At 45.9% G+C, this 12,937-nt stretch overlaps 1 protein-coding gene across 1 annotated transcript; it reads right to left on the bottom strand.

Annotated features, from left to right (window-relative positions):
• Nucleotides 1-4,334: 4,334 nt before the first annotated feature.
• Nucleotides 4,335-6,631, bottom strand: LOC141231532 (vomeronasal type-2 receptor 26-like). Its single transcript, XM_073667733.1, has 2 exons — nucleotides 6,628-6,631; nucleotides 4,335-5,224 (listed from the first exon to the last, which is right to left on the bottom strand). Exons 1-2 carry the CDS (start codon nucleotides 6,629-6,631, stop codon nucleotides 4,335-4,337), a joined length of 894 nt encoding a protein of 297 aa, XP_073523834.1.
• Nucleotides 6,632-12,937: the final 6,306 nt, after the last annotated feature.

Raw genomic sequence — 12,937 nt, 5'->3', positions numbered from 1 at the left:
TATGCAAGGCTTAGCACCCATGCGACCTGAAGAGCCACCACAACTTGTGGTCAGAGGCAGAGTTGTGTTTGAGGATGCAGTTGTTGACGTGCTTCCAGTACTACATCTCTGTCCAGGAAGGCGCAACCTGACCTCGTCGTCACTAGCATCCTCCTCCACCTCCTCTGCTGACCTCATCGACTGGCTGACTGTGGGTTGACAGTAAGTGGGATCTCCAACCTCGTCATCATCACCCTGTGTGTTATCACACCCGTCGTCCTCAGAGCCAACCTCTTCCTGCCCTGACAAAAAACTAAAGTTGTCGCTCCAGTCAGGTATTTGAGTCTCATCATCGTCTTCCTCATTGTCTCCACCAACAGGAGTTACAGTTTGGGAACGAGGGTCTACATTATGGTCAGAACCTTCTGCGTCTGGTCCTGGATCCGTCTCATAAAGATTCTGGGCATCAGTGAAGATCATTTCCTCGTCTGGATTCACAGAAGCTCTGGAGCCGACCTCTGATTCCCAGGCTATAGTATGAGTAAACAGCTCTGCAGACTCAACCATCTGTTCTACCTCATACTCAGACGGGCAGCTGGAGATTTGGGAGCTGTGAGGAAACAAGTGCAATTGGGGTGACACTTCTGAGGACTGGAGTATTTATGATGTTGAAGTTGAGGTGGAGGAGAGCCCACTTAAAGAAGCAATTGATATCCGTTGAAGCACCTGCTGTTTTTGTGCCTCATCTCGAATTTGTAGCGATTGGTGTGGCCGTAAGAAAGGGATCTTATCATATTGTCCGCTAAAAGAAGTAGACATCTTAGTTTGTCTGGAAGATGGTCTTTCTTCTGCAGGTGTTACTGTTGCTTTAACACCTACCCCACGGACACAACCTTTTTTTCCCTTCCCAGCACGCCTATTCCCCTTTCCACCAGCAGCAGGCCTTCTTCCACTCATTTTGGTGGTTAACTAATTGACAACTCTGGAGTTGTTTGCACAAAAAACAATGGATGGGAACCGAGCACAGCTGAGTGGCCAAACTGTGGTATTAGCCCAAAAGTATTGGCTGAGTTAGATGCAGATAAAAATTATAATGAATTTGCAACCTGGTGGAGGTTAGTATAGATGGACTAATAGACTAAGTCCCACACACTGCGACAAGCTGAAATATTTTTTCAGAGCTAGATGCAGATAAAAATTATATTGAATTTGCAACCTGGTGGAGGTTAGTATAGATGGACTAATAGAATGATGCTATGCCCAAAAGATTTTACTTCACTAGGTGCAGTAAAAAAATTTGGTATTCTATACACAGGTGGTGTAGCTTGCAACACAGATAGGCTACTCCAATGACTAATACACACTGCAAGAGGCCAAAAAGGATTTGCTTTGCTAGATTTAGCCAAATGCTGGGAAAAAAACTTGCACAGCACTGGCACAGACCTGGCTGGCAAAAAGTGATATGAACTGATGTAACCTAGCACTCAAAAGGACTGCAATTACAATTAGTCTTTACTCCCAACCTATCTATTTAAGAGCACAGAACTATTCCCTACTCCCAAGCTATCTGTAGATTTGTGTGAAAATTGGCTTGAAATTAACAAAGTATAGCACACACACCAAAAGCGGTGCCGTCTAACATGCAGCTGCAGCAGTGAGAAAATGGTGGCGACAGGGAAAATGGCTGGGTCTTAAAGGGCAAGGACATGTGACATACACTGCCAATGACACATGCCCTTGCTAGTGTGAAAAAAAGCAGTTCGCTCCGTGTGTGCGCTGCTGATAGGCTTACAGATTGCACCTCCCCACTGTAAATGCGGGAAAGAGAAAAAAAATGGAGATCTTCATTATTTCTGCAGAGATCCATCCCCTGCCCCTCCCGCCGCCCCGCTGTGCACTCAAACTGCATATTAACATTAATTTTCAGTATTACTGAGAAAAAATCCAGTTATGATTTTGGTGCATGAACAGTTATCGAACATAGCCTCGAACAGCCGAATTTTTTTCAAATTGTTCGTGTTCGCCGAACAGCTCGAACACCGCCCAAAACAGCTCGAATTTGAGATTGGCAAACAGTGCGATTTGAGCACCGCTCATCTCTAATAATAAACCAACCTCATCCTTACCTTTCCATGGTTCCCAGGATGGCTTCAGCTCTGCTACATTGACATGACAGGCTGGATCGCAGCCAAAAGCTGCCATGGAAGCTCCGTGGGTATTACCCCCTTCCCAAGTTTCAAACATCTGCCCCAGCCGTCTGCTTAACCTCAGCTAGAGACTAAAATTATGGGGAACCCCACGCCAATTTTTTTTTTAATAAATCCTTTATTTTAACACTAAATGACAAGTACAGTAATCAACACTGTCACTGTACTTATTATATATGTGACTGACATGTTTCTATCTATCTAATCTATGTGTGATGCTCTATTCTTTCTGTTCTAAATTGTCGGGTACTGGTGTATGCCGCTGATGAATTGCCGGTTGGCTTTTTTAAAGAGAAGGGTGCATGAAAATTGGAGGGCACTAGTGTGCTCTGAGTGCCCTATGTTTTTCATACATCCTACTATATACCCCGCCTGCCTGCCGCCTATATATTCTGCCTGCCTGACGTTTAATTGAGCAATGTTCTTATCGATTTGGGCAATTTTTGACCTTCTGGAGACAGCCGGGGGGGACCACCAGAAAAATGCTCGAGTTTCCCATAGACTTACATTGGGCTCGTTGCTCGGGTTGAACACCCGAGTATTCCAATGTGCTCGACCCTAGCTTTGAGCACCCGATCATTTTAGTGCTCGCTCATCACTACTTATAAGCAGTTCGCTGAGGGTTGAAAATTTTGAAGAGCGTGACTTAGATGATCGATTTGATTGCCTGGCTGAGCCCGAATTGCAGGATGACATCTCAGCCAATAGTGTAATTCTTGCCTCTGTCTTGGCTTTAATATCACGCACCATGTTTCTCTCTCAGAGTTAAGTTGTTGGAAAGCTTGCAGCGCTTTACAAGAAACAGAAGGGCTAAGTTTTTATAAAATGGAGGCGTATTCATCTGTTGTTTTTACATACAGTTGATAATCTGAACACAGTTGTAGAAGGGCTCCCTCTGTTGGTAGTTGGAGAGAAGCAGACTGAGACAGACTATCAATGTGAGCTAGCAGCTTTTGCCATAAGTCTGCTATAACACAGGAAAGTTCATGCTTACTGATTTAAAGGTTCTCTATAACCTTTCATGTAGGCTTTGTGGGGCGTCTAGCCTTATCACTAGACAGTGGATCAAGTTCTATGCATTCTTCCTCTAACAATGGGTCTGGCAGAGATCATGTAGTCATTCCCTCAGCCATCTTAATTCACAGGTAGAAGGGAAGCTATATGGTCTCTTATATGATGAGAGCAAATGCTCTGCTTAATGTTAAGTAGCCTTAGGGTATGTGCACACGATCCTTTTTAGGCAGCGCTTTGAATGCAGCATACTTGTGCTGCATCCAAAGCGCTGCACGCAGGTGAAGCCGCATGTGTTCACTGAACACATGCAGCTTCATCGCATTCTATCCTTTGCACTATAGAATTTCTCTTGCGGAGAGATATTGACATGCTGCGGTCTGTGAAGACATGCTGCGTGTCCATCTCCACAGGTGAGCCGCAGGAGAACAGGAACGCATAGTGGGCATGGGATTTGTATAATTCCCATCCACTATGCTGTAACATCTGATCATCTGATCACTGCGGATTGCACGCAGCACACTTGCGCAGCTGTAGCTGGCTTCATGGATGAATCTGTGAAGTGATTTTTTACTATTCTGTCCCCATGGGATGTGGCTGTAAATATGGCTCTGTGAGACGGGGTCTCTTCACCTGTACTTACGATGGCGATGGTCACAGACAGCTTTACTCGGCTGCTAGCAGGCACGTTGTGAAGAATTCAAAAGAGACTTTGTTTTCTTAAAGAATTCTTGTTAAAGGCATACATAGTGGCAGGTAAAAAAGAACTTTACCTGAGACAGGGTAAAGCACATGAGCTTCTAATGGAGGATACATGAGGAATGAGGGGAGGCGGGACAAGAAGGGAGGGGTTTGCTACAGTCACATGAGAGTGAGACAGGGAGAGAGAAGGGACAAACTCCAGGAAAGTAAATATTACAGCTTTACAAAGAACGATATATATGAAAACTGCAAGAAGTCCATTATTGTTCATGAATGTCCCAATCATGGGACAGAACATAACCATAAAAAGAGAATGTTTATGATATTGATTTATATTTTTCTTATTAAACTGTATATTTATTTCTATTTTTAATTTATTGTTATTATTATGGATAAATACACATTTTTAATAGAATAGTAATAATATTTTTTTCTCTACATTTGTCTTCTTATATTTATCTCAATTTTAAAAAGTATCATATAACATTTTGGGAAAAATATGCAGCACAATATTCCAGCACTTGAGGTCAATATGGCGAATATCTCCACAGCCACTGCATTCTTCCCTCTGGTGCTCAGATATGCCGGGATCATGGCAATCCAGGTGCTGCAGGACACCAGCATGCTGAAGGTGATGTACTTGGCCTCATTAAAGCTGTCCGGTAATGTCCTCACCATGAAAGCCAGTACAAAGCTCACAGCTGCAAGGAGGCCCAGATAACCCAACATGGAGTAGAACCAGATATCTGAGCCTTCATTACACTGAATGATGATCCTATCAGTATATGACACCATGTCCAACTCCTGATAGGGAGAGCAAACAGACATCCAAACAATGCAGATGAGAACTTGGACAGAGGAGCAGATCCCCACCACATAATTTGATGTCTTCACACCAACCCACTTCCTCCAGATGCTGCCTGGTTTGGTGGCTTTGAAGGCAATGCAGACTGTGATTGTTTTGGCAAGCACAGAAGATAGGGAAATAGAGAAGAATATCCCAAATGACGTCTGTCTCAGTAAGCAGGTGATGTCCACCGGACGACCAAGGAAGAAGAAGACACAGAGAAAACTAAGTAAGATGGAGACCAGGAGAATGAAGCTCACAGTGCGGTTGTTGGCCCTCACAATTGTGTTGTCCCAGTAATGAATGAAAATTCCTAATATAAAAATGGTAACAATGCAAAATAATAATGATGTCAACATAAAAAGAATTGCAATTTCATCCTCCTCATAGGACAGAAACTCATGGGATTTAGGGACACATTTCACTTTCTTCTCATCCGGCCACTCATCATCAGGACATCTGTCGCAGGTCTCACTGTCTGCAGGAAACAAAGAAAAATATATGAAATTGTTAAAGTGTCCAATATTCCAATGTCCATAAAAAAGAATAACATGATTTCATATACAATGAATATAAACAGTCTACGCACCCCTGTTAAAATGCTAAGGTTTTCTCATGTAAAAAATTCCTACCAAGATGAATTATTTCAGAAATAAAAATAATAGGGATGAGTGAGCACTAAAATGCTCGGATGATCGTTAGCCGAACCAAGCAATTCCTAATGATCGAATGCTCATTTCGAGAAACAACTATAATGGGGGTCAGTAGGAAATCCGAGCATTTTTCCGGTAGACTCTACAAGAAGGTCTGAGGGGCAGCGAAAATGTTGAAGTGGATGGAAAAAATGCTTATTGGAAGGAGATCTGCATGGTAAAGAATAGTGATGGGAGATCACTAAAATGCTTATCTGCTTGTTGTTCGGGTCGAGCAAATTGGAATACTCGGGTGCTCGACCCGATCCACGAGCCCAATGTAAGTCTATGGGAAACTCGACCATTTTTCCGTCGGCTCCCCCCGGCGTTCTGCAGAAGGCCTAGAAATTGCAGAAATCAATGGAAACAATGCTCAAATGACATGGGAACAGCATGGGAAAGACCCCTGGAAGCATTTCTGACTCACAGGTCACTGCTGTGAACAACGTTGTCAGACATATTACGCCACTTTTACAGACTCACAATAAAACATACAAAAACAAAACCAAAATGGATTTTCCTGGGAAATATGTTAAAGAACATCCTTTCCAGGGTAAATACTTGTACATAAGGAAAAATAAATAACCAAAGACAAAAATGCTCCTCCACACCTTGGGCTATTTTCACACGTAGCATTTTTGATGCGTTTTTGCACTTTTGCATTGCTTTCAATCCAGACAAATGCATTCACTGGGAAATGTCATTTTAACATTTTACAACCTTATCTGGCCATGTGGAGTGTGACACATCATCAGACACATGCATACAGTGCTGAAAAGACATGGGAACCCCTGGAAGCATCTCTGACTCCCAGGTCACTGCCTAAAATTCTGCACAACATAAGTGATCCTTGGCACATGCAAAGATTCCTCCCGCATGCGCCTGTCATTGCAGACTTGCAACAATAACCGCCATGTCCTTGCCCCACCTCAGCATTCAGGTATCCCTACCCACTCCTTGGAATGCTTGTGCAAGGATGCAGCCAGCCACCCACCCACAGGCTGCAATACTATACTGCCGCATTTTTGGACAGCTGATTGCACTTGAAATGTGGCCTTTTAGGCTCGTGGAGGCGGAAGCTGTTCACAACCCCATGGTGGCAGCCGGGTGTCCATGCTTGGTCCCAAGCCGCTATTATTTCTCCAGGTGTCGTCTCTGCCTTCCACAAGCACGGCTCCCACAAAATTACCCATGCCCTCCCCAATGGACTTCCTGGGAAGGACTGCCTAACCACAAACACGTGATCAAGTGAATGTGGCCAGGGATGGTGCGGAGCCAGTCCACAGCTTTTTTTGCTGAGAGTTGTATTTCACCACAGCCATATTCCTTAGCATGGTGAAAGGACTTGGGAAACCATATCTACTCCAGCTGTCATTTCTCCTAGGAAGTCCTCTAAAGATGCTTGCACTTGAAATGTGACCTTTTAGACTAGTGGATGGCGGAAGCTTTTCACAACCTCATGGAGGTGGCATCGGGTGTCCATACTCGGTCCCCAGCCGCCACTATTTCTCCCTGTATTGTTTCCACCTTCTACAAGGGCGGGTCCCTGAACATTACTGCTGGAACTTTTCTGTGGGAATCTGCTTGCCTCCTACCAGCCTGGAATATTTCCAGTAAACTATGGTATGACGCCATAGTACCATAGAAAGGAGAGGGTCTCCCATTCTGTTTGACTATACAGTACCAGTAGTGAAGCCATCCCCAATTTCCTTCTCGGGAATTTTATTTGGTAGACTTAGTGGCTGCTGAAATACACTAGTTTTTAATAAAGGAGCTAAAGATAGAGAGGCAGTAGGTGCAAGTTTCTCCAGCTTGTTAGATGTCAGAGGGTTAACAACAGCACATTGCCTCAGTGGTTAGCACTGAAGCCTTGCAGCACTGGGATCCTGGGTTCAAATCCCAGCAAGGAAAACATCTGCAAGAATTTTGTATGTTCTCCCTGTGTTTGCGTGGGTTTCCACCTCAGTAAAAAAGAAACCATAGAGTATCTGTAAACCTTCCCACACACTTTTTTTCGCCAGGACTGCTTCTCGGCAGGGCTGGACGGTCCCAAAAGAGAATCCTCAGGTGGGCCCTGGCTTCTACATCAGGAGAGTTCATGATGATAGCGCAAACTTTGCAGCTGCTATGGGACTCATGAGAGGGGGGAGAAAGGTGAGCCCTCAGAATCAATTCCTCTGGTGGGCCCAATGTTTTTCAGTCTGAAACTGCTTCTCAGTGGAAGTTGTATTTCACCGCAGCCATATTCTTCTGCTCAGTGAAAGGATTAGCATAGAGGGAAACCGCATCTACTCCGGCTGTCATTTTTCCGCCACCAGGTTCCGCCCATTGTAACACACAACCATACCTGGCTGTATGTTTAGCGGTGAGAGCCACAGCTTTCAACAACTCTGCAGCGCTGGACGGTTTGTCACCTAAGCATTAAGCATGTTATCTTCAGCACAGCCTGTTGCCGCTTGGCCAAGGCAGTGCTGCAGTGCTTTCAGCTTATGACTGATGTAGTCATTTCAGAGATGGAGGAGGAGTTGCAGGAGCTGAACAATGTGATTACATTGAGGTTACATTACATATCAGGCTGCTGTGTTACATCTTTCAACAACTCTGCAGCGGTGGGTGGTTTGTCACCAAAGCAGCATTAAGCTTGTTATCTTCAGCACAGTCTGTTGCCGCTTGGCCAAGGCAGTGCTGCACTGCTTTCAGCTTGTGACTGATGTGGTCATTTCGGAGATAGGGGCCGAACTGGAGGAGGAGGAGGAGGTGCAGGAGCTGAACAATGTGATTACATTGTGGTTATATTAGCGACTCTGGTTTTTCTACTAAAGATAGATCCTACTGGTTTTTTTTTTTTACGTTATTTTTTAAGACAAATGCATTTACTGGGAAATGTCATTTTAACATTTTACAACCTTATCTGGCCATGTGGTGTGTGACACATCATCAGACACATTCTGTTTCATTTATGATGGAGAGACTCTGAAAGTTACAAAGCCTATTTTCATAGGGCCATCAGGTGGCCCTCGCTATTGTTAGAAAGCCATCAGCCGGCTATGCTTTGTTTTTTCCATTATTAACGAATGGGTCTCGTAAACTGTTATTGCATATTAAGTGACTGCAATGGCTGCCAAAAATGTGGATGCAACCCAATACCCCTTTGAAGAGACATAGAGGAGGGTCTCAGTAAAAAAAAGTGTTCCCGTTATAAAGGAGCGGGTCTCCTATAGTGGTAATGCCCATGTTGTGACTGGAAGGGCTGACAAAATTTGGGAAAACCCAACTAACAATTTAAAGACATGTAGAGCAGGACCACAGTAATGATATATTTACATTACAAAGGATCGCGTGTGCTATAAAGTTATAAAATATGCAGTGAGTCCAATGGGTGACAAATTTAGGAAAAACCCCACTAACAATTTAAAGACACATAGAGCAGGGCCACAGTAATGATATATTCCCATTAGAAAGGAGAGGGTCTCCCATATTGTTTGCCTATGCAGTGACTGAAATGGCTATCAAAAATTTGAAGACACTCCAATCCCTGGTGTGTAAAGGAGTAGAGATGTAAAGGTCAAAGAGCCTCCTAAAAACAATGTTCCCATTATAAGGAAGTGGGTCTCCCATAGTGTTTGCTTATGCAGTGAAGCAACGGCTGGCAAAAATTTAGAGGAACTCCAATGCCCCTTGGAAGAGACGTAGCTATGTTGATATAGTACATATGGTGGTGATACGGTGGAGGATGAGGATGCAGAGAAGGAGAAGGACAAGAGCAAATAGACAAAATCAGGAAGCGTATACCCATGTCTGGGTGTGAAGACAGAGGTGCATGGGAAAAGACTTAGACCTCCCCAAAAAAATACATTTTATTTGAGCTTATGTTACACTGCTATCATTCGGTGGTGTTGAGAAGTCTGGTCCAATCCAGCCCTTGTTCTTTTTTATAAGAGTCAGCCTGTCAGCATTTTCAGTTGACAGGCGAATGCGCTTATCATTTATAATTCCATCAGCAGCAATAAAAACCCGCTTTGATAAAATGCTAGTGGCAGGGCAGGCCAGGACCTCCAAGGCATAGAGAGCCAGTTCATTCCACGTGTCCAGCTTGAATACCCAATAATGATAAGGCACTGAGGAATCACGGAGGATGTTGGTATGGTCGGCAAGGAACTTCCTCAGCAACTTCCAAACTTTCCTCTCCTTGTGAGTGTAGCCCGCGCCTCAGGGCCTGTGCGATGGGAGGGGCTGAGAAAACTCTCCCAGAACTTTGACAGTGTTCCCATGCCTCTGCTGGATTGCATTTGTGGTTCCCTTGCCTGTACTCTTTGGTTGTCCAACGAACTGTGACCTCAGCCGTCAGCGTTTTCAAATGGGAATTTTTTTTAATAATTCCGCAACAAGGGCCTTCTTGTACTGCACCATTTTATTAGGCCTGTCCTGCGCGGGAATAAGAGACATAAAGTTCTCCCTGTAACGTGCATCTAGAAGCGTCAACCAGTAATGACTGTCACCCAAAATTTGGACAATGGGAAAGGCAGCATAAAATAAACTCAACCATGTGTGCCAGACTGCAAAGAGGCAAGATTTCCATGTTTTCACCAAAAGGATGACTGACCATGCCCCCCTCCTCATCCTCCTCCTCTTCCTCCTCCATCCACGCTGAACAGACGATTTGACAGTTGTGCTGGTAGTACTGTCTATAGCACAGGAAATTAGCTCATTTTCTTCCTCCTCCTCTTCCTCATTGTCACTAGTGTTGAGCCACCCCCGTAGTGTTCGAGTTCGGTTCGGTTCGTCGAACACCCGTGTGTTCGCCGAACTGTTCGTCGAACTGTTCGTCGAACACCTTCGAACACCGTTAAAACCAATGGCAGGCAAACAAAAACACATAGAAACACATAGAAAACACCTTCAAAGGTGTCCAAAAGCTGACAAACTGCTCAGAAGACAGAACTAACACATGGAAAAGTGACAAGTACATATAGTCATGCGAAAATAAAAGAGGTGGAGGAGTAAAAGGAGGGGGAGACACAGATATAGGCATGTCATGCCCTTCTAAAATCCAAAAAGTGAGAAGCCGACACGGCCAGTCCGCTCCTGCCCGTGCCACCTCCGTGTCGCCGGGTTTGTGCCAGAGCCGCGGTGAACCCTGATGGCCAGCCCCCCTCTCCCAATACTGGTGCCTGTCCGCTGGTGGGTCGAGCGAGCCCCCCTGTGGTGGAGGCAGCTCTAAGCTTTTTAATTTAAATTGTCTCTCTAATTTGAATGAATACACTTTAAATCCATTCACAAGGATCTATTGGAGGGCAAGTCTCATGCCAGCAGCCGCGTAATTCCAGCTCCAGTAGCGTCCACTAAAGCTGCTGCAGTTAAAAAGCTTTTATAAGGATCGAGCTCGGCTGTCCACCGCAAGGCATCCTACTGCCAGTCCCAGCCCCTATGCCTTGGGGTGCCTCCTGATGCTCTTCACTAAGTATCCCATGGTCCCGAAGCATTTCCTTTGAAAGAATTAAGTGTCTAAACTACAGGTGGTGTAGCTTGCTTAACAGCCGGGATAATCCGCTGACTAGCAGACACTGCTACTAGGCACAAAGTATTTCCTGGGCTAGATGCAGTTAAAAATTTGTAATTAGATACTCTCGTTGGATGCTGAGAAAGCATTTCATAGAGTCTCCTGGCACGCCATATATGATTCTCTTAAAAAGCTTGGGGTAGGGGTCTAGGGGACCCTTTTATAGCCAAAATCACGGCCCTGTATCACAATACGTCACCTAGGCTGAAGATAAATGGAACTGTAGCACCCTGAGGGCTCGGTTGCTACAGACGTATTGCACCTCACCCAGAGGTGTGATATCTCACTCTCAGGTAAGGATGGAGTGTGGATCAGGACCCGACACCTGCATGCATTACACCACACTGCCGTGGGGCAGGGCGACCAATATGCCCCTGAGATGGGCACGACAGTCCCTGTCCCTGGCTGGAGTGGGGGGAGGGAACAATGAGGAAGGGGAACCCTGCAGTGCAGGAGCAGGGAGGAAGCAGTTCCTGGGTGCATTGAGAAGGGAGTATAAAAGCTGGGCACCATCTTAGTTCAATGCAGAGAAGTCTGAGCAGAAGTGGCAGGGAGCAGGGGCTCTGCATGAGCTCTGCTCCAGAGGCGGGCCTAGTAACAGAGGCCCAGGCCTGGAAGAGGGAGAAGGAAGGAAGAGGAGCGGAGAAGGCTCCAGGAACGAGGAATGAAGGGATCCCAGGGGTGCGGACGGGCGAGTCGCCACCGCACGCCCGAATCCACCTGCGTGGAGGGGTCAGGCCAAAGGGGGAGACCGGTCCCCGAACTAGTGGAGGCAGGAAACGACCCTCAGCTAGAAACCGGAGGCTCTGACATTTTATGTGGCGCAGCCCCTCGCTACACCCGCTAGGAAGGCACCACATAGGGTCAGGGAAACTGGCGCCAAGTTTACCAAGAGGAGGCCCGAGGCAGCCGGACAGAAGTGTTGGTAAGAAAGGCCAGACAAAGGACACACAAAGGGGGTCCTGTGAAGTGCTCCAAAGTTATCTGGGAGTTGTCTGAGCCCCTCACCTAGTGAGCACAGTATGATGTGGGCAGCCGTTACCTGCAGATGTGGTCTGGATAATAAGAACTGTGAGTAAAGGCCCTGAACTGCATCACTGACTCCGTGTCGTTACTGCTGCTGCCCTGCACCATCACCCCCATCCTCCGCATACAGTGCCCTGAGGCTATACTCCTCCCATGGGGAGTTATGCTACACTCTGCTGCACCCACAACACCAGCCTCAGCGGTCTGCCCTGTAGCGGCGGTTCACTCTGACCGCAATCCACGGGTGGCGTAGTCGTACATTTAAACATCAAAACCACATAAATAGTTCCGCCACTGGTTTGACCGCCCTGAGTCACGGAACCGGGTCGTCGCCACGAAGATTACAACCACCAGCATCCACCAAAAAGGGTCCGGCTCCGGGTGTCCCAAGGCCCAGGGGGTGCGTCAGAACATTTTCATCACCTTTCACAATCACCAATGGGACAAGGCAGGGATGTCCTCTGTCCCCTCTCTTATACATCCTAGTGACGGAGCACCTGCTCTCATCAATTCGCCATAACCCCAATATTAGGTGGATTGAGGTGGGAGGCACCGAGTACAAGTGCTCTCTATTTGCTGATGATGTCCTAGTATATATCACTCAATCACATATATCCATCCATGCTGTTATGGCTGAAATAGATCACTTTGTTACATGGTCAAATTTTAAAATCAATGCAGCGAAGTCTGAGGCCCTCGATGCTCCCTCCCCAAATCCATATAGGATTCCATCCAGTCCAACTTTCCCTTTGCCTGGCCCTCACAGGGTATCAAATACTTAGGAATTCCTATTCATAGAGACCTCTCCCATCTATGTTATCTTAATTTTGGGCCCTTTATTGAACAACTCCATACAGACCACGGTTGGCAAGTTAGAACTGTAAGATTCACTACGTGAACCGCTGGTGTTTTG

Source organism: Phyllobates terribilis, unplaced genomic scaffold, assembly GCF_046119375.1.
Source record: "Phyllobates terribilis strain yellow unplaced genomic scaffold, ASM4611937v1 Scaffold_1__5_contigs__length_1240528914, whole genome shotgun sequence".
Lineage (NCBI taxonomy): Eukaryota > Metazoa > Chordata > Amphibia > Anura > Dendrobatidae > Phyllobates > Phyllobates terribilis.
Note: the sequence above shows the minus strand (reverse complement) of the source record. Positions and strands in the feature narration are given on the sequence as shown.